The sequence below is a fragment of the Corvus kubaryi genome, unplaced genomic scaffold (assembly GCF_017639235.1).
Source record: "Corvus kubaryi isolate FWS band 111438036 unplaced genomic scaffold, C.kubaryi_AGA036_p1.0 37184, whole genome shotgun sequence".
Classification (NCBI taxonomy): Eukaryota; Metazoa; Chordata; class Aves; order Passeriformes; family Corvidae; genus Corvus; species Corvus kubaryi.
In genome coordinates, this window is record NW_024581051.1 from 601,911 (window position 1) to 624,991 (window position 23,081).

Consider the following 23,081-nt stretch of genomic DNA (forward strand, 5'->3'; position numbering starts at 1 on the left):
AGGGGCCAGAAAGAAAAAAAAGAAGACTCAGTTATGTGAGAGACGTTACGGCACCTGAAAAGGTGGTGGCACGGCCTAGAAGGAACCAGGAATCCCAAGGAAGAGGTTCTCTGTACTAAAATTTTGCAAATACAGAATCAACCTGACTAATAGAAGGAATTGCTTCCAGTTCTTCAGGCTAAAAAACCAAATGAAACAAACAAAAAACCCCAACCCAACCACTACCAACCCCCAAGAAAAACCCACCCAACAACAGTAATCCTAGAAATTTCAACAACTGAGCAAGGCAAACGTCAGTATACAAAGAACCAGAAATGAGATGATGTACATTAACCAATGCTTTATAAATTGAGGAAGGCAACTCCTTCAGTAATATAAATGGCCTGATTTTTAAATTCAGTTTTTAAGGTCTTCAGAAGATAAGTAAGTTCATTATCAGTTTAGTTTATGTTTGAGGGGTGTTGTTGGTAGGGTTGTTTTGTTCTGGTTTTTGTTGTTTGGGGTTTTTTTTAATATAATCACTTCGCTTTCTCCTTTAGGTCTCCAAAAGTGCAAAAAGGAAAAAGATAAAAAAAATCAAATGGAATACTTGTAAATGACAACTTTTACTTCAAATCCAATTATCTTGGTTCATTTACTTCTGTTATTAAACAGATTTAAAGAGAGAAGGGCTTGCTTAGCCTCTGAAAAGCTGTTTTGATGGTAGGATCAAAAGAGTTCTCCAGGCACAAGGCATAATGGCAATGAAAATAAGAACAGGCACCTTGGAAAAAAAGATTTAGTACTAGTGAATGGGAGGGTTGAGGCAGGGGTGTATTGATGAGAAGGATATTTATTTTGAGGATCAAAACAAAATTAAAGTCTAAAGCACTGAGACTAGAGAAAAGCATTCCTGAAACATACATTGCATTCCTGTGGAGATTTTATCACAGTCCTTTTTTTTTTTTCCCCTTGCAGCAATCTAGTACAATTTGCTTTAACATTATTAACACTTATACTATTCAAATGTAGCAGACAAAACTTCCACAGATGTGTTAATAATATAAGCACTTAAGGATACTGTGAAATAATGAATTTCCAGAACAGAATGTCCAGCATTATCAAAGCTTGACAGTAGCAAAGAGTTTAACAGCAAGACCCCAGCTACCGTAAAGCACATGGTATAAGTGATGATCATACAGCAAAATTAAATATTGACATAGCAATCTCATGAAATTATTGAAGAATTATTTCCATGTTATTCACACCTGAATCCACAATGTGAGTTAAGCAGACAGGATGATGAGCTTTAACTGGTCAAGCTATAGCTTAAGGAATCAAACAAATGCTAGTCTTGGAAAACAAACTCCAGTCCTACACAGAAAGTGACGCTGCAGGCAAAGCCAAAGCCATTGGGACACCACCATACAGGAATTTCAACCAGAATTTCCCTAAATCTTCAGCCACACAGACTGGAGAGCTTTTGTTCAGAAATTCAGTATCACTATTTCATGCATTTTTGGTTTTAAAGATATTCAGAAAGTCAGTAATGAAAATACTATTTTTTTCATGGAAATCTTTCAGTATTTTATTTCAAAGATCAATAATAAACCTCTAGAGAGAGATGACAGAAAAATTGTGGAAGCTGCATATAACACTTGTTATGAGACTGTTTGCAAATGCTCAGAAGTTTTACATCACTGCTATGTAAACTGACTCACATGGAAGTTCTTTCTATTTTAATTTTCCGGGGGGTTTACTTCTCAAGAAATCAAAGCTAGTGTGCTCCCAAGTAAGAATTCCTTTTAAAAATCTGGATATTGTTAGAGACACACAACATAATAGGGAACTTTTCCATTATTCCTCATACACGTGGGACTTTTAAATACTACAAAAGGCAACTATCAAGCTTTTAATTAAAGATACTGTGAAAGGGAACTTTTTTTGGTGCATCTTTTGCATATTATTAGCATTAGGAAATAGCAAACAGATGCTAAGCAAGGGAAGATGTCATAAAAATCAGCATTCACACCAAGCAGACTACCAGCTTTCCAAGGCTGATTAGGATCTAAAGAATTCATCTGACTAAAAAACTTCATTTCATCCTTTGACTAATATTACATTAATTTGTCTGTTTGCCTGAGGGCCAAGACAGAAGAAGAGGATAGTCACAAAAGAGTGATGCCTTAGATGCAGTAGGCATACAACCAGTGGCCAAGTGCACTGACTTTTCAAGTGCACTGGCTTTTTCCAAGTACACAGATGCATGTATAGACCCTTTTGAATTCATCAGTATAGGAAACAAAATACAGTGTAAACTAGTTCAACCCTGTATTTTTCTCATATTTTGCCATACCAGCTAGTGCTTTTTTTCTGTTGAAGGTCTCTGTGGTTTTTACCACTGTGTACCTCAGTTACTCTTTTTTAGGTTTATCTGCTTCACCCTTCATAATATAACAAACATTTCAAAACCAAAAATAAGGTACTAGTTAAGATGTTATACAAATGTCAGTTTTCTGATATTACGAAAAGCTATTTATTTTCTTATTCCACCACTGTTTAATGAGGAATTATAAATATCTGATCCTCTTACAAATAAAACACTATTCCTAAGGACTTCAGGTCAAAAACCACTCAGAGATAATAGCTTTATAAGTAATTCATTAACTTCCATATTCCTGTAATTCCAAACTTTCTTACTCCTGAATGACATCTCCCTACAACTAAGCCATCAGAGATGGCTTTGCCATAAGGAAATAACCCCTAAATAACAAAGAAAAAGCGAAAACCCTCACAACCCCCCACAAATTCCTTATTGTTTAATTTAGTTGACTGTTTAATTTCATGTCCACTTTCTCCTCTTTGCAAGAAAAAAAAAAGCCACCCTAATAATTATTTCATGTTTAGTTTTTCCATGCCATTCATGCTATTAAACACCGTTCTCAAATCCCTGAAGGCAATTCTGTACAAGTTTAGGAAAGATATTTATAGAATGGTTTGGGTTGGAAAGGAACCCTTAAATGTCGTCTAGTCCACTCCCACCCTGGCAATGATCAGGGACATTTTCAATAAGATCAGGTTGCTCAGAGTCCCGTTCAATCCGACCTTGAATAAAAATGAGGCTCGAAGTTTGCTGCAAAATCTAAGTGTTTTTGAGACCAAACAACTTAACTCAATTAATAAGACCCTTTCCATGTGGTAGAAACCATGCATGCAAGAACTGTAATGCTTTTGCAGAAACCAGACTGAAATTCACCAATGACATTTCGAAGAACAGCAGTGAGAAATTATGTTTTATATTAAAATGGTCCACAACCTTCGGTTCCACTTTTTAATTATTCAATATTTTGAGAAGGAAGAAAGAAGCAGAATTTGTGGCTGCTGAATTCTGACATGATGTTTCCTGCTATTTTCTAGAGGAAATATAACTTCACACTCTTCATATGACTTCAGTAATGTTGATATTATCATCTGCTCCAAGTACCATTGGAAGCTGCTGGGAAGTTCTCGTATCTACTTCCCTCTTAAAATGCAAGCATCCAAACTATAATTCTATTGCTTTATTATGTATATGGGTCTCACTAGACATCTGTGCAGTTGCAAGCCTCAAGACAACAGTCAGACATTATTCCCTACTAAATCACTTATTCAATTTCCAAACAAGGTAATAGCTGATTAAGTAGAATAAATGAAACAAAACACAGTGGGAAAGTCTCAGGAGAAAGAGGAAAAGCAATACTCAGTGTGATCAAGGTACACGCTAATTGTTAGACCAACATGTGAAAACAAAAACTGAAACAGAAAGACATATCTACCAGCTTATTATAAGCTGAAAGAGTTCAAACACCAGCTTGCTTATAAAGAATGGAAACAAACCCAAATTCTGCAGACACGACAACCTCATTCTAATTTCAAGTATAAAACACCACCTAAAAGTAGATACAATTAGGAGTCACTTCAATTTATCTGGCTTAAAATTTCTTTAAAAGTTTCACAGTGGAGGAGTAAATATACCATTAACTCAGCACATGATCAGATTAAAGTACTACAAATACTTTTCCATCAAAAGGAAACTGCTTGCATAGCTATCATCAATACATCCACCACCAGTGCAAATGGCTTTTTTTGTTTTGCTCTTGGGAAATGTGCTTCTTCCTTTAAGGTGGCGTTTTCAGGTTTTCCAATTCAGTATTTCCTAGAAGTTGGTGGAAGACCACAGATGTGTTTTTAACCCATCATACAGACACAAAAAGCTGATCTTACAAAAGATAGAAGCAGGGACCTCTGTATTGTCTTACAACTTCTTCTGCAAAAGATATACGTGCTATTTCTTCTGCAAATGTTCTCATGTTTCCTCTCCTTTTCTGAGGTCTCTGACACTCAGAAGTCAGCCATCAGGCTCCAGAAATGTTTCATGTTTCAAGAGCTTCTGTTCAAGTTTTATTGAGACAGCTTTAAAGAAACAAGCAACCAACCAACATATCATCTTCTCCTCATTTGTGTACTTCAGGAAAATATGGTTGCTTGCCAAAACAACCCACATGGTGAGGCTGAACGCCAAGGCAGCAATAACTACCATCACGTTGAGAACACACAGGGATTCCCGAGGCAGCAGTAGTAGGGAAGAAGGAGAATGCTTGAACTCTGAGTTCAGCAATTCACTACCTTTCCTGGAAGACACCAGGAGAAGATAGTCATGAAACATGGGTCACCTTATAAAGGTTACACACATGCCCTGTTATCCTCGCTCTTTGTGGATATTAAGTACAGTGCAGTCTGTAAGAAGGATTGAATATCTCAGCAGACCTGAATGAAGCAAAATAGTTTTCCTGGGAAAAATATTCACCAATTCCTAACTTCCGAGGATTTAATTTTAAAGACCAAAATGCAAATGTCTAAACACCTACTTCCAGATACTATGAAACTTCAAAAAATTGCAGTGTTCTATTCATCAACCATTAAACAAAAGCCTGCTACAAACCTGGACATGGGATGGGTTCAGCTGTCATTAATGTAGAGCTTTCCTTCAATATAAACCTGCCTCTTCGATCAGGAACAGAGTCTCCAATTCAACATCAAGTGTTACACCACCATGGTACTGATGCATTTGAGAAAGCAAAGTGGTCTGCTAGAGTTGAAGTGCATGAGGAACAACCTGAGCAAGTTGGCCAGGATGGTTAGAAACCAGAGTTTCTAAGAAGCTGATGACAGAACTGAAGGCATAACAAAGCTTCTGCAGAGTTCTTAACATGCTTTTGTTGGACCTTTGATCCAGCTACCCAGGTTACTCAGGAGTCAATCCCTCAATAGAAATCTCAGGAAGATACAGGTCTTGGATCCATGATTGGTCTTACCAGTTCCAGCTGAACCTTCCTTTAACAAAAATTGGGATTCACAACCACTTTGTCCTGGATACCAATTCTTGAGGATGAGATGGGTGGAGGAGAAGGATCTAAAATTCTAGAACAAATACAAGGGAGACCTCTGTATCAGCAAAAGTTGCTTAAGACAGGTGACTGGTACAGAGGAAAATGAAAAAGCTACTCTTGCTGGAAAATCACGACTGTGCTCTAAAGAAGGTTGAAGAAATCAAAGTGGTGAATGCTGTATGGAACACCAAAACAATTTATCATAAAATTAAGGTCTTCCACAGACAGGAAGACCTAAGAAAATCTAGACAAATGTGAGAAACACAAGGAATGACATAGAGAAGATCTGAAACAGCCAAAAAGCAAAGAAGAATGAACAGAGCGGGTGCACAATACCCTTCCTATTAAATGGGATAGGTGCAAAGTTAATCAGGGACTCAGAGGCCACCTCTACAGGTGCTGTCAGAATAAAAACATCCAGCTAGTTGTGTAAGGGTGCTCTCAAATACAATGCAAATATATTTGATAATAGCTTAAAAGGGAACTTACAACAATAGACTTCCCAGATATGATCCTGGTGGCTGCCATAGAATGAGAGGAAAAGAACTGTGCTGATTTTCATGTTGCTGGCACTGGATTGCCTAGACACTGGTGTTAAGATGAAGTACACAATACTGGCTGGTAGGTCTAATGCTGTGACAGGTTGTGGATGCAATACATGATACAATAACAACATGTCCAAGTGCCCTAAAAGCAGATAAAGTACATTAAAAGCAATTGCTTACTGGACAAAGTCATCTAGGGGGATAAAAAATAATGGAATTATAGAACAGGTGCCATGTGTACGGGCATCTTCCACTAGACCATGATGGCTGATCAAAGCCACATCCAAACTGGCCTTGAACACTTCCAGGGATGGAGCATCTACTTGTTCTCTGGGAAACTTGTTCCAGTATTTCACCACTCTGATAGTGAAAAAGGTCTTCCTAATATCTAATCTAAATCTACCCTGTTTCCATTTAAAATCCCTCGCCCTACCACTACACTAATCCTACAACAATTTAAATGACCTCTAAAGAGGTGTGATTTTTGCATAATCGTCTGCCACAGGACCTCTGTTTCAATTCATTTACGTGAAAAGACAGCATGGTTGACATATCTACATAACATATTTACAGGTTTTCTGAAAAATACAAATGAACAGCTAAGGGTGAATTTCTCAAGTGGCATCTATATTGTGCCTAAGACAACACAAGTTTTTATTAGAAATAAAAGATTAAAAGTAACAAAATAGGTAATGTCTTCCTTTGGAATCAAAACCAATCCACCAATGGTATATACAAATTTTAGATCTGGATCACTAATCTAGATCACTACTTAGCCTAAATGCCTTTAGAACTGCTAAATAAAGCACACTCATGTTAAAAATATGGACATACAGGACGAATAAAAAAGAACATTCTCTTAAGAAGATTCTTAAAGTGAAGTACATTTTTGTAGATTTACTCTTCTTCCGACTATTTCGCACATTGAAAGGTAACTAAATATGATAGAAAAATCTAGTCTAGTTCTAAGTTATATTCAATTTCTATCCAGATATAGCTTAAATTAAGCCTTATCTAAAAAACTATTTCCTACTACATCAAGGTATTTCTCATTTTCATGAGCTGTATAAAAGTGAAAGTATTTAACAATTTGGGGTGGGGGGAAAGAACTGGGCTGTTTTCTAAGTAAAGCTTTAATGCAGATATTAATTGCCCCTCTGACCCTCCAATGGGGCTGAGTAGGTGATTAAAAGGTAAAACAATATTTTATCATCCAGAGACTTAACACTTGGATTTGCTGACCAAGCACATTTCACTTCTTTACCATACTGCAGACCAAATGGTGGCACTGCCATTCACAGCAGCCCCAGATTGAGACATTTCAGCCACACACAAGAGAAGAATGACAGGGAAAAGACCATTAAACAAGGAAAAAGGAATTCTATGACTAATTCCTTTGCGAAATTTTTTCAGGAGTTTTCTTCTAAACAATACAACCATAATCCTACTCCTTCATGCTACTTGAACCAACTGAGAGGTTTGCATTTGTAATGCCATTCAGCTATCTGTAACTAAGTGATAGTGAAATAGTCCAATTCAAAGCGTCTTCATTCACTCAAACATCAAGCCCTTTTGGGCTCCAATCCTGCAAGACTGCATCTGTAAAAAGCTTTTAATCCCTTTTTTGGCATATGAAATTTATCTGCTCCTGTTATACTTAATTTACAACTGCTTTTTCTTCTCCTCATCACACCACATCATTCTTGAAACAGCTTTTTTTAAAGCTAGGACTCAGGTAGAAAATAAAGTACTGGAAATTTTGATACACAAACATATCAATTATTTCTGAATTTTTTCAAATCTAGAATATATTCAGGATTATGGTGTGAGCTTTTTAAAAAAGTATGCCAAGCAAACTTATTACTGGGATTTAGTGAACATACTCCTGGATGCTTCTCTCCTCCCAGAAGAATACGACTATATCCTATATTATCAGTAAGATAGTCAAGCCAGCACGCATATGCTGCTGGAGTTCCTCTCAGGAGCTAAAGGACAATGATACTGACTCATTCAGACTGTCACTCCCAAAATCTGAGGGAGGTGTGGGGAATGTCCTTCAATGTTAAGTAGTTTGGGGAAGAGGATACCTTTCAGTTTTATAAAGTAAACTCTGTGAGACAATATTAATTAAAAAGTCCTAGTTATTTTTGTTTTGTTTAAAGCTAGAATCCAATACAAAAAAAGGACTAGTGACAATGGAAGACAGAAATTGAAAAGGAAAGCACTCTAATGGCCCAGTTTTTAAGGCAAGTTTAGTATATTCAGAAGACAAAATCAGATTTCAGCAACATTGGTTGCTTCTAGCTATAGTTACATCCTTTAATCCTTAATTCAAACCCCTATCAGTTTTCCTACTATTTTTCTCAGAACTGATAACAAGACAACTAGATTTAATTACTTAGTTTTTGTTCTTTTTAATATTGGCATGGTACTAACATCTTGTTGTTCTCTATGGAATTTTCTTGGTTATCTGATTTTATTGGAAGACTGACCAAGAATAGCTGGGGTGGGGGGAGGAGTGTGTGTGTGAAATATCCCTGAGAACAGAGCACTGAATGAATCTTGAAATTACTTAATCTGTAACAGATAACAGCACAGAAGCAGGGGTATAAAACTACAGACCTATTAAAGACTAAACTTCCAAATTATTGTGACAACAGTCACAAAGAGGAAAAGATAATCCAAAAATATATGGTGCGAAGCTATCCAAACAGGTCATTTACTTTGCTGTAAAAATCTTATGAAACATGTATAAAACTATGTGAGCAATAGAAATATAAGCCATTGATAATCCCTGTCCTGTTCCATTTTTCACAGATAAAAAAATTAAACAGATTTTGATAAAGATTTTTACACTTAAAAATAAATTCCCAAAGGAATCTGAAAATTTGAAGAAACTTCATTCACAACAGAAAAACTGGAAACATATGAAGATATCAGATTCTGTAACGTTGATATTGATAATCTCTTCATTCAACTTTGTAATAGAAGACAACAAATTTACATTAAAAAACCCCTGTGGTTAAGTTTTCTGTAAGAGCTCTAATACATTTTTTGTTCAACAACCTCCTTGGAGAAGCAAGCATCTCTACCAAGACCAGAGACAGACCGTTCTAAATCTTTGCTAACATAATAGCTGTTTTCCTGTTTTCCAAACATTTAGCTTTCCTAACATAATAGCTGGAAATTTAAGGTAATCATCTCATAACAGTCTGATGAAAGCTAAAGCAACTGGTATTTTGATGTCGATGCCAAATCAGTATGTTCTGTTTTGTTTGAACCACTGCATTAGAAATCAGTGTGACACTAAATGTAATCTCTGAGTACAAGAACAAGAATTTATGGTATCAGATGTTTACTATTCCCACTTTTCCCCTGGCATTGCTGGAGGAGTTTTCATTGTTACGAATATGCATTCAAGAGTAAGCTCACAAACAAATGCCAATTTAACATCAGATTTAAGTATCTTCATTTTCCTAGTATATTACATACAAAAAACAGGCCAAGAACAAGATGTGAGACAGAAGTCAATCTGCTCCTACTGTATGTAAAATTATCAACTACTTGTTAACCAGCTCAGTGACACATCATCTGTCCTTAACCATGGTACTCTCCTTTAATTGCTTTCTGATTCTGCTGGTATTAGGCTTTTATTTTAGTGGCAATAAATGAAACAGATGATCATAATTTCTTCAAAGAGTTAATAGTCTTAAAAACATAATTCATAAAGTCGAAATGATGGTCTAAAGTCCATGACCTTATGGAACAATGTCTCTGCTTTTAATAAATTATTCTCAAATGTACACTAAAACAATACAGTGCCACTTCTTTTGAATTAATTCTAACAATTAAAAAGAGATATGATATGCAATTAGGTGATCCTAAACTGAACCTCAGACAAGGCAATGTTTATATTTCATCATTCTTAATATTTTATTAAGAAATTTTGAAATTAAGAAAAACCATCCCATTTTCCTAGTGTAGACCCATTCATCCATAAATATGCACTTTTTTTCTATAATTTTGACATGCAAGTCTCACAGACACCCTTCAAATATAAAGCTCCAACTTCTCCTCAAATCTGATGAAACACTGAACCTGAATCCAAATGGCTCGATTTTCATGTTCCAAGTAACTGCACTTTGTTTCCCTTTCTGCTCTCTTTACATACATGCACTTCTCTTCCCTCTAACCTTTTTTAAAGCTTTCTTTTCTATTATTCCCATGTCTATATTTCTTTATTCCCCCCTTCAAGTAAAATCTTTACTTACAGCACATGAATGATGACTATGGAGCTGTCTTCCTTAAGAAGCACAGTAGTATATTAAAATCAAAATAACTAAATATATTTCTAGCAAGCACACAACATGTAAAGCATCTATATGAACATATTGCTGCCAGATTCAGTTTTTCTTCTTTCCTTCTCACCTACTCCATTAAAAAGTGTATTATTGTTTTGGCTGATTTGAGGCAATCCAAATAGCAACCCACATAATAACTACATACAGCAACATAGACTGAGCCACGAAATTAAAAAATAATGGAGGAGTACAAGACACCTACAATTGTTTCTACCTGCCTGAAGACATATTAGGTTCTGCTAATTGTGGAGGTATTTTGCAGTTTTGTACATCAAGGAGGGCAGAGCTATTAACACAACACCCCCTCCAATCATAAGATCAGCTCCTAAGACTCCAGGGGCTAAGTACTCATCTATCCCAGCTCTGATCTCTTGTTAAACTCTGATCCCAGGAATGCACAACAACTGATTTCAAAGAGGTTTCAGGAATTCACAATTATCTAGTAATTCACATGCTGTAAGCCTGCTTGTACAATTGGGATCTTTGTGCACAGGAGAATACTGGTTTCATCACTGACTTCCCACACGCATGGACAAGGATGCTTCAGGCATCAGTTAACACACAGCAAACCAACTGACTTTATTTTTAAACATTCTCAACAAAATAAAAAGATTCTTTCAAAAACATGTTTGCTGCTCTAGGTGTTTTATTTAAGGTCAGTTCCCACATGTGTACTAGAAATAGAAGATATTTTGAACTGGTAATTTTTCTGAAGTAAATGAAGATTTCTTTTCTTGGTACTCCATATTTCCTGATAGAAGGAACACTGAAGTTATCACTGACAAAGAATAAAATGGATATTTTTCATTCCCTTCACCCAAGCACTAGAAAAATCAAACCACATATTAGACTGCATAAAAATAGAACATAATTTTACTTTTGTGATACAAAAATAATTTGGCTTATGTATCACTTCTTCATCCAACAAGCTGGAACAAATTTGAGAGTAAAAATGTACCATTAATCTTTCTATCGTTTCAAGATTACTAAGTGTTAATCTGAACTCTAAATTTGTGAAATATGAATCTGAGACTGCTTCTTTGACTTTATCATCTATCTTTCTGAATACAGTCCTTAGCAGCATTTTATTCTAGTTGTCTTGAACATGTGGAGCTGTATTTGCACCAATGGCAGTATGATGACTGTATAAAATCTACAAACCCCTGCACAGTCCCAGCCAGCCAAGCCAGCTCTCATTGCAATTCCTAGGGATTTTACAGAAAATATGTCTGAGAATAAAGGGAGGATACTGAGAATCCATACCATGTTCTGGTATACAAAATTCAGAAAACAGGAAAATAAAAGAAAACAACTCTGAACTAAGTAACATTTGTAGCATTCACTGAGAAAGGATAATAAGAATCAGACTACTCTCAGTAGTCTGTAATTCTACAATTACAAATAAAACCTGTCAAGTTTAGAAATACACTTTCAAATTTTAAGAGTCAGGATTAGTGCATTAAATGATATTTTCCATATCTCTTTTTCTGCCTTAGTTTTACTAAATAAATACATTTTTGACTCTCCATGCAATAAGAGACCTTCATACATCATGGAAACAACGGTTTTAAAAAAGATGCCACAGTAAATGCACACCCAAAGGGTACCCAAAAGAGAACAACCCTGATTATACAACCTTTGCCATCTTCTGCTTTCTGAACTCTTTGCAAGTTTTTTACTACTTTACATAAGGGGCTGAGAATACGACAATATTCTATGGGTGCAAAGACCTTCCACTAAGTAAGCCAACTAGTCACATTTACAAGAAAAATTTTCTTTTTGGTGTAAAATGTTTTCATTTATGTTCATTTTTGCTTGATTATGTATTTATTCGGCATATTCATGAACCAGGTTTTGGGAAATTTGTTGTAAAAACACAAACTAAAATAGTGCATAATTGTGGAACAAAACCAACTCTGAAACTGTCTTATTTTTTAAAATCACAGTAAGTTATACCTAGTTGAACAACAACAGAAGTAAAATGGAAGCAAGTACTTGAAACTTCTGTACCCCTACAGTTCCAGAGAGTTTCACCTTTAAACTTTTTACAGTGGTCTTCCACATAACAAAAAATTAGATTTTTTTCTCCTTTAACTAGATGAGATTTTTCTCTAGCATGTCTTCTGTAATCTCCATCACTTAACTCCTTCCCATCCAACACCTTCAAAAATTCACTTTTGCAAAATCATTTGAATTAACTGAAAGTCAATCTAGAGACATGAACTCAAATAATTGTAGCAAAAACCAACTTCATGCATTTGCACTGTGAAGATTTTTTTTCTACCTTAAAAAGAAAAGATTCTGTATTTCCATCAGACTGATACAACCTACTTCATGTAGCTTTTATTCTGAATCAGCATTTATTGTCACAGAAGTTCGCATTCTTATCCTGCATTTACAATACTCGAATTGTCAAGAACAAGTTAAAGACACTGAGCCATCGAGACACCAACCTTGTGGGCAGGGTGCAGCAGCCATCAGCCGTCAGCCTGACTTGGGTTTCATAGCTATCCAGGGGACAAACAACTTGCTGAACAGGGGGACATTCGACTGTGCTGCAATCCACACTGAACACTACAGAGGAAGGGAAGAAGAAAATTTCTTTTAGTCATGTTTTAGAAGCTGTTTGCAAATTACTTCCTCATAAGCAACCACTTATGCATCAGCCTTATAAGTCACAAAAATTATCCAAAGAATGCACGCTTGCTAGGTAACATTACAAAAAGCCTGCCTTTCTCTTTAAGATTCACTTTTTAAAATTATTGACTCAGGAACCAACTGAACTGATATTAGTTAACAAAAAAATTTAGGGAAGTTAGACAGACAACTTTAAACAATCATTACAACTGTGAATATCAGTTAATAGAAATATCCTAGTTATGAAGAATGTATATTTCCCACAGCTTTTAAAATAGTAAAAAATTCATTGTTTAATTTTTAACTAATTAAAGTCTGTTTAAACAGCAAAATACTTGGTTTATAGGATATTTAAAAAAAAATACACTATAGATTTATGTGCGCATGTGTAAAGCACATTTTTAAAGACTATTCTATTAGGTTGTCTTGTTTGTATATTTATATATGGCAAAAATGAAATGCAAATTAACAAATCTTTCTGCATTAGTGAGATGAAGAATTCTACTTAACAAGAAAGACTGACCAACAGTTTTTAGAAAGCAACAAATATCTGTATTTAATTTTATAAGTCATACTCAGGAAAGCTGAAACACATCTATCTCTTATTTGGTACTAAATCTTCCATGTAACAAACAGTACCAGCTCAGGTATTACGTATCTGCTATGCTTTTTCATAATTGTACTAAGAAAGTGCAGAATAAAACATGGTTCCCTCTTTAAGAAATGAGCTACTTTCCGACTGAGCAAGCAGGATGAACAGAATGTTATCAGGCTGCAAATTATGCAGTATGATATCCCTGATTACTGATTAAACTTCACTGCAATATCGACACTATCACAGCTACTTACTGAACTGCTAAAGCAGCTTGGCAATGCTACCCACCGTTCTTACAAGAGCTCATAACCTTCAAAGGCCCATTTTTTCTCTTCTGGTCCTACATTTTCCAAGCTTGATCCTCAGTGGTACACAGCAATAACTGACTTAGTCACCATGAGACATCAGTCTCAGAATTACATCTGCTCTGCATATCTCCACTGCAGTGGTTACAGTGTGATAGTACATGGCTCACTAATATTGAAAAGCAGCACTCTGTCTTTTTTAACAACAAACCCCAAGTTAAGACTACTCAAACGGATTTTTTTTCTCTTCATTATTACATTATTAGATAAATCACAAAACAGCTACAGAGGTAGGACAGGACCTACCTACAGGAGGTTCGCAAGCCAGGCCATGTAGATCTGGCTGCCCAGGACTATGCCCAGGTAGTTTTTCAATATCTCCACTACCTCTCTGGGAAAACTGTGTCAGTGCTCAGTTACCCCCATTGTGAAAAAGTGCCTGATGTTCAGAGGGAAGCTCTTGTGTTTCTATTTGTGCCTCTTGCTGCTCTGGTCCTGTCACTGGGCACCACTGAAAAGAACCTGGCTCTGCTTTTACACTCCCTTCAGGTACTCATATGAACTGATGAGATCTTCCCTGAGTCTCCTCTTCTGCAGGTGGAACAGTCACATCTCTCCCCCAGTTTTCTCACAGGAGAGAGACGAAGACAAATAAGAAATGAAAAATATTTGAAAAAGGAAAAAAAGTTCCTACTTTCTTTCAGATTTAAACAGGTTTCTCAAACTGGAAAAAGTATTGAGACAAACTTACAGACTGGAACAAACGAAATATTCTGAGGTTACAGAACAGCCTGTAACTGGATTCTTCATTTCTTTAAAAGATAACTCCCAGATTAGCTGCACTACTGTCCTAAAAAATAAGACTGCAAACATTTGCCACTGAACTTCTAGGGTTTTTTTCACATCCTACTGTGATTCCAATAATTAACATGTATATTTCATGAACAGTTTATTATAAGCTTTTATTCTAAACTCTTTTTTTTGTCTATCATAGAAGCTTTAAGCTTTAAATAGTTTGAAAAATCAGTGTCTTCAAGCACTCATAAAGATGTTCCAATTTCTTATCAGCAAAATTTCACCCAAACAACCTTTGCTTACAAGTCTTCAAAGAATTTTCTCATGCACTGAATTTGTATATAGAAGCATCTGAGAGGTACCACTTTTCTATAAGAATGTAGCAGAAACCCTGCCATGGTTGCAGACCCTGACATATCTGTAATAGCGTACTACTGCCTTTGTAGACTACAAAACCAAAGGTTTTGAAACTGTAATGAAACTAGGTGAATAAAACTTTCTAGTAGAGTAAGTTAACAAAGTATATTAAGTGTGTTAAGTTTCACCCTGACATATTTCAGCTAATAAAATGGCTGGCTTTTCAACTAATACAATGTACAGTTGAGGGCAAGATCTAAATAAATACTTATGCATCTAATGATGCAGGAGCAAGTCAGTGTTTGCATTTCTCATGAAACACAGTGGCTCGGCACAGGGTAAGGCTTCAGAAGTCATGGATTTCTGAGGGTTCAGTACAAGGATGCACAGTCTGCTTTTACAGCATAGAAGCATGACATGACATCCTTTGCTTTCACTTCAGATGCATTTCAACTGGTTCCTCATGAATAATGCAACGCAACACAACTACACATGATAATGGTAGTCACATTGGCTGCCATGGGAGAAGTGGAAAGGGAGTATCCTTTTTACATTCCATGACACTTCAGAATGTATTACATACAACCATATCATTCCTGGACCTTCAATGCAGCTGTATCACTGCCTGAATCACTTTCCTAGCTGCCCTATCCCTTAACTGCTCTATCCCAGGTATTTCCCAACATGGATCTCCACATTTGCTGATTTTTTCCCCTCCCTCACCTTCATTGTCAACTTAAAAGCCATTTCTCCAGCTCCATTAGAAATGTATCTGTAATTCTTGCTCACTCTTTTTCTCCAGTCCTTTTCCACTCTTATCTCAAGTTCTGTCAACATAAGCTTCTGACAAATCATCCAATAAAAAAATATAAGTACTATTTCTGTAAGTAACAGAGGGTAAAAGAAAAACATTATAGAATTCTATTTCTCTGAGCTGTGTATAAAAGCTTGATTTTGCTGACCCTTGTCCTTAGTGCAAGACTGTAAAAGATCCAGACCTGATTTTCTATGCTGAAGCTGTATCAGGGTGGAGCACAAACTACTTCCCTGTGCGTCATTACACACTACCTACTAAATTTTGCTGCTGATCTCGGACTTTCCATCAAGCCCTGACTGCACAGGATTCCTCAAAGAAGTAAGCCAAACAATAACATTTTCTTTACAATTGTGTTTAAACCATTATTTGGTACCAGAAAAAAAAGAGGAATTTTCAGGCCATGCTGGAGATGAGTGAATGAAAGCTCTACCAAAAAGACTTCTGAAAGAATGACAAATGAGTGGTCTTTTCAACACAGGTTATGTCTATCATGACAGACATTTCCCAATGATTTCCCAAGGATGTCAGAAACTAAAAGACGACACTCCCCACTGCACCACATACAACACCAAAGTTATCACAAAAGGTACAACAAACATCTGTTAGACAACTGCCAAAGTAAACTATTTAGCTTGTTTTATTCAGAAGCGACAGCCAGAGTTCCTATCAACACTGCAGCAAAATGCATTTTAAATTAGATTTTAACTCAATCTTTAACTAAACAAACATGATTTTTAAAATGTCCTTGTTCATAGTGGTTTAGCACATATACTCCCACAAATGTTTTTTTGGGTTATTTTTATTTTTGCTGTTAACACATTATGCAGTTCCATTTGAGATTGCTCATTCAAACTATCTTAAAGAAGAAAAATGTTTTGAAACTGTATTTTGAGAAATGTAATCTCCAGCTTAAAATTAAATTCAACACATATTGACTAAATTCACTACTCATGAATGGACAGTTACATACATCTTGTAGGAATAAAAGAGGTTGCTTATGGAACCAGACTAGGGTTATCTCATATCTGAGCTTTACAATCACAGTAAAATAAGGAGCATGACATACTTGTTCTCAGTAGGTACAACTGTGATGAGATGCTTGGTGGAGCAACAGGTAAGAGTGTTTAAAGCTAATTAACCTGGAGGTTAATAGACATGTGTGACTAAATACTAAGTTTCTTCACTATGCATTTTAACTAAATACCAATGCCTTTAGTTGTATTCCTAAAGTAAAAGGGACAGAAGAGGAAGGGACTCTCAAAATGAAATATTTTATTTTTATTCTAGCATTTAGTGTTGAGGAAATGCTTTCTATTTTCCTTTCACTAACTCTGTTGTCAATCACAGCACTTGAACATACACAGTTCTCAGCAGAAGGCGCCCAACTGAAATGCCAGAGTAAACTAGAGAGCACTGATATCTTTTTTAAGGAGCAGAAATAAACACAATTTATGTTTTAATTGCGCAAGCACTTTATCTTGGCATAAAGCAGCACTGCTGTCACAGGAAGTAGTCCTCCCAGTTTTGTTTCCACCAGAAAACCCTTGCTGGTGCAAAACCCCTGTGAGGCTGGTTAAGCAGACATGGAGGTGCAGGAAGAGTGTTCTGGAAGCATTACTCACAGAGCCTAAGTTTTTAGGTCTGTGGCAAAAAACGGAAACACAATTTTCTCTGTTCAGCATGTTAACTCCATAGACTTGGTGACATACTCAGTAAAATGGGTGACATCACCCCCACAAGAGTATCTGCATGAACACCTACCTCCCAGGCCTTACTCAGCCCTTTATCCCGTATTTTTCTAGCAACATGGCATTTCAGCTATAATTCATGTAGTTCAGTTCCTCTCTAACTCTTCTTTCCTACAATTCTTCAGGATACCAAGTTAGACTCTGAAGACACAAGGTTTATTACCAGGTCTCTTAATTTCTAATCCCCATATGCAAAGCTCTACACTTCCCTTAAATCCATTCGTTTCTTTCCTTCCCCAATCACTTCAAAGTCACTGTTCTTCTACCCTCCTAACACACACCTTCATTTTTACAGTCCCATGTACCTTCACCTCTTAAAACTCCCTACAGCAAAAAATACAAACCGCTTCAGAAAACAATATAGGCTTTATTGGATGCATTTATATAGATTATTTTGCTTTTCAGACAGAAAAAATTGAAAAATGGGAAAAGAAATTGTGTCTACTTTTACCTGGCTTGCATTCATAGAGATCACAGCATTCCCCTGGCTTTCCCGATGCCTTAGAAACCAATATATTCAAATAGCCAGGTTGGCAAACCTTCCTCAAGCAGCCTGCAGGATTACACACACAACGGCTTGGGAGTGGACAGCATTCACCAGGAGGAGCATAGCCTTCAATCAAGATGGAATCTTCTGGACATCGAGGAGAAAACTGGACCTCACAGCGGGCCTTGGAGCAATCAGGTTTCTCTTCTGAAAAGGAGAGAAAAATCATCATGCCATATGTGTCAGTAAAACACTGAACCTGTAAAGATAAACTCAGACAAAGCTCCCTCTCTTCTGCCTCCTCCCAAAATAGTAAAAAAGAAAAGGAAACAGCAGCTTCAGAACTGATTAGTGAAAATTTCCAAATATCCTTTAAAAAGTATAGGTATTTGTAAGACGGCAGCTGCCTTATAAAATATTTCTACAAGTTTCCAATCCGTGTGATGTGTGTGAGGGTTGAACCCACACAGCCTCAGGTAGAGCTGTGAAGTCACACATTTGGCAAAGATGTTAAGAAACAACTTGTCATATCATGTCAGCCCTGATTTTCACACCTATACCTTCGGTTTCCCAAGACTTTCCATTATGGACTGATTTAAATGGATTGATTTATTAACCTGAACTGAGCTCTCACATATTCAAAAAGCAAGTTAAAAGTTCAACAGCTAACATATTTGAACAGCTCATACATTAGCAGAAGAGGATTTTTTCTGTACACAGTCCCAATGTTCACATTAGAAGCGTTGTTCCTATGTACTTCAGCAGCTTTAATACTAAAAGGTAAGAGGTTTGACTATGATGATGGTGAGGTTTGTTGATGATCCTTATGGGTCCCTTCCAACTCAGGATATTCTATGATTCCTTCATGTACAAGTACTTTTATATTTTTTCTTAAAACCATCAAAGATTACTAACCTAAATGAGGTACTAGATCGCATCATAGCTCTTTTCTTACAGTTAAAAATCCTACTGTTTCCATCTATATTTAAAACAGCCTTGACTAGATACGTATTTTGCTTAGAACTTTAAATAACATTTTTAAGACCAATTTTTTTTTTAAACCTACTCTTACGTTTAGGTTCTTATCTGCTTTATTAAACACATTGTTCAGACTGAACATTACTGGTTACAGTGGTTCACTGCAGAGTTGTATAAATAATAGATAACATACTAGTTTCAGTATTTTATTGATAGCCTTTAGTTTATGGATATAATAAAAGGCTTGACATTCTAGCTTTTAAAATTATTTTCATTTCCACTGCATGTTTGCTCAACATGCACAGTGACAGAACTGCTGCAGTAGCAGCCCTTAAAAATAATAATAAAGCCTTTAAAATACTCATGACAGACTCTTGATAGAGCACTTGTACTCATGATGACCCTTAAATTCCCACTGTTCATTACTGTATTTATCCTAGCGTTATGCATCCAGTGATCTTCTGATTTCCATGACTAATAGATAATCCCATCCCCACGCAATCTCTCATGCAAATACTTCGTATTATAAGTATTTTAAAAAGTTGACCTGCTATTTTTCACTTGACTGCATTTACATACATACATGTATCTATATGACAATAAGCATTTCCTTAAGGACTGCTTAGATAATTCAATACAATTAAAATTTGACCAATGCAATAGGTCAAATACAATAAAAACTATTTTTGACCAATTTGGCTAACTTTCCAAAAGGCAAGGTTTGTCAGAAATGCACGTCAAACTGTTCAAATTCAGACTATTAAGGACTCTAGATAGGTCTTTTTAGAAGACCAATGCAAAGTCTACTGCTGGAGTTGGTAAGACCACCTAGCAAAGATAGGAAAACAAGGATATGTCACTACCTACATGTAAGAAGCATCACAAACAATAGAAGAGAGAAATTTAAAATATAGAACCATGTAAAATATTTCTGTATGAAATATTCACTCAGTGTTTTACAGTTATTATCTTCAATAGTCTTTTCCACGTTATTCTGCTCGATGTAGCTAAAGTTAATAGACTGCAACAGGAGTCTTACCTAAAGCCAGCACTGTTTTCAGAGGAAATGGTTTAAACCTAACCACTATCTTGCAAAATACATGTTTATGTTTCAATACCGTGTAGCATAACACCAGTAGGTATTTATAAACCTTTTTCTTCTTAATCCACATCACTATTAGTTTTGTACTTCATAATCCCAAAAAATAAACAAACAAAGCTCTACTAATAACTCCCTGCTAATACTCATGTAAATACTGTACTTCCAAATTACATCTCAAACTATGTACATGTTGAAATATTCCCTTCCCAATATACAAACGCAACTGAGCAACAGGAAACTCAAATATATTCACCCACACTGAATCAACAATTATATTTCAGCTTCCCAAACTCCAGCCCACAGCAGAGTCAAAGGCAGGTTAAGAAACTTTTTGCAGACTATGTCACACTTTTTTTCTTGATTTAGATGTCATTTTCCTTTATGGAAAGCAGCTACTGACTAAAATGGCATGTGGTCAGCAGTCTATGAAGTGTTTCCTTAAGCATAATCTTTATCTAAAACATGAAAATCCAGCAGCTCCAGGTGTAGCATTACTATGTTGGTTAAAACTTTCATCAGCTGGCACCGCCCTAGTGTAAGTGCATTCCAGGTCCAGAACTCACTGCAATGTAAGAAGGTGGGGGTTCAGCTTTACTGCATCTCAGTAAAAGCTGATGCGGGCTCCTCACTTTGATACCAATTTTGGATAAAAACCACTACTTCTAAGCAACCAATTCAGAAAAGTTTCAAGGTTTTTCTTCTTGTTATCTCAGCAAATGACAAGATCTTTTCTCTCCACAGGGATTCATTACACTAAACTAGTTCTATCTTTTCATTATTTCATCGAAGAAGGTGTCAAAATTTAATCTGTTCTCAAAATAAATGACAAACATTAATACAGCAATAAATGGCACTGTTTTAGCAGAATTCCTGATTTAATTCCAATACATACAGCTATTTAAGATTTCATCAAACAAGAATTGTTTAATAGCTCTTTTTTTCTTTATTAACAAACACTTCTAGCCCTTACAAAAGGAACATTAAAAAAACCCCATGTAAGAACAAAATAATTAAAAATACGCCAACAGCCTCAAAAGACAGAAAGCAGGGTAATGCCAAGCTGCATTCCACAAAAAATCACTCACCAGTGCTATTTCTGCTACTTTGCCCCTTTTACACACCAGACAGACTGTTTCAAAGTAACTTCTCAACAGACCAAAAGAAGCAGAGCCTGCTGCTTCTCTGTCAAATAGACACATACACTGCAAAGCACTGACCTGTCCCCTAGATGTTTTAAGTTACCGTCTGTTACACAAATCAGGTTCTTCCTGACCCATGTCTTCAAAGTCAAACAATGCATCAAGACTTAAACTCCATTTTCTTATCTTTATTTTGATAATAAATAGAATATAAACAAATACTATGTATGTCCAGAAACAGGAGAACATAATTTTTCAAAGCACTGTGGTGAACGTAAAAAATTAGGCTTTTGTGGAAAGGGAGACCTATCTATAGGACTATACATGTGATTTACTACGAAATAAATTAGTATAGCAAATATATACATATTCCTTAATAATAAGGCATCTTAACACACAGATTACACAGCAAGATACATGTGTCGCATTGTCCTCACCCATAGAGCAGACGCCTTCACAAGAAGAACTTCATACAACCCTAACTGCATGTAGAGGCAGTAAAATTGCTAAAGCAGATACATGGTTTCTTAACCAAGAGGCTGTACTCAGGACAATTATTGCACTAATTAAATTTATATTTTTATAAAACATTGTTCTACCTCTACATTTGAAACAACTGATACGCCTCATTTAATAAATTTACTATTCCAAAAAGGAAAGAAATTGCTTATACAACTCACCAATTAATTTACTGAAGTGAGGACTTCTATACACTTATGCTGCTTGATTATCAGAATCAGACAGTTAATCACAAAATCCCAGTATAGATAAGGTTGGAAGGGACCACTGTGGGTCATCTGGTCCAAACTCACTGCTCAAGCAGCTTCCCCCCAGAGAACATGACACAGGATTGTGCAATACCTCTCTAAGCAATCTGTTCCAGTGCTCAGTCACCCACACAGTAAAGAAATTCTTTCTCATGTTCAGGTGGAACTTCCTGTGCATCAGTTCCTGCCCATTGCCTCCTGTCCTGTTGCTGGGCACCACTGAGCACAGCCTGGCTCCATTCTCTTGGCACCTCCCTTCAGATACCCACAGACATTGATGAGGTCCCCTCTCAGCGTCTCTTCCTGAGGCTGGACAGGCCCAGCTCCCTCAGCCTTTCCTCATAAGAGAGATGCTCCAGTCCCTTAATCATCTTTGTTACCCTCCACTGGAGCTGCTCCAGGAGCTCCATGTCTCTCTTGTCCTGAGGAGCCCAGAGCTGGACACAGCACTCCAGATGTGCCTCACCAGGGCTGAGTAGAGGGGCAGGATCACCTCCCTTGACCTGCTGCCAATGCTCTTCCTGCTGCACCCCAGGATTCCATTGGCCTTCTTGGCCACTGCTGGCTCATGGACAGCTTGTTGTCCACCAGGACCCCCAGGTCCTTCTGTACAGAGCTGCTTTCCAGCAGGTCAGGCTCCAGCCTGTGCTGGTGCCTGGGGTTATTTCTACCCAGGTGCAGAACCCTGCACTTCCTTTTGTGGAATTTCAGAAGGCTCCCCCCTGTCCATCTCTCCAGCCTGTCGAGGTCCTTCTGAAGGGCTGCACAGCCTCTGGGGCATTGGCCACTCCTCCCAGCTTTGTGTCATCAGTGAACTTGCTGAGGAGGCATCTGCTCCTTCATCCAGGTCATTGATGAACAAGTTAAACAATACTGAACCCCGTATTGAAGCTTGGAGGACACCACTGCTGACAGGCCTCCACTAGACCCTGTGCCACTGATTACAACCCTCTGGGATCTGCCGTTCAGTCAGGTGTCTTGGGGTGATTTTATGACAATGTATTCCCTTATGGTCTGCTTTATATCCAGAAATGGGTCCT

General features: G+C 36.8%; 1 protein-coding gene across 3 annotated transcripts in view; it reads right to left on the bottom strand.

The window, feature by feature from the left end:
* Positions 1–23,081, bottom strand: part of CRIM1 (cysteine rich transmembrane BMP regulator 1) — a 175,794-nt gene that overhangs the window by 72,328 nt on the left and 80,385 nt on the right. For all 3 annotated transcript variants that reach the window (XM_042022013.1, XM_042022015.1, XM_042022014.1), the window contains 2 exons: positions 18,020–18,262; positions 12,768–12,888 (listed from right to left, as the gene is read on the bottom strand). In XM_042022013.1, coding sequence (XP_041877947.1) covers positions 12,768–12,888; positions 18,020–18,262 — 364 coding nt within the window. The remainder of the gene's footprint in view (positions 1–12,767; positions 12,889–18,019; positions 18,263–23,081) is intronic.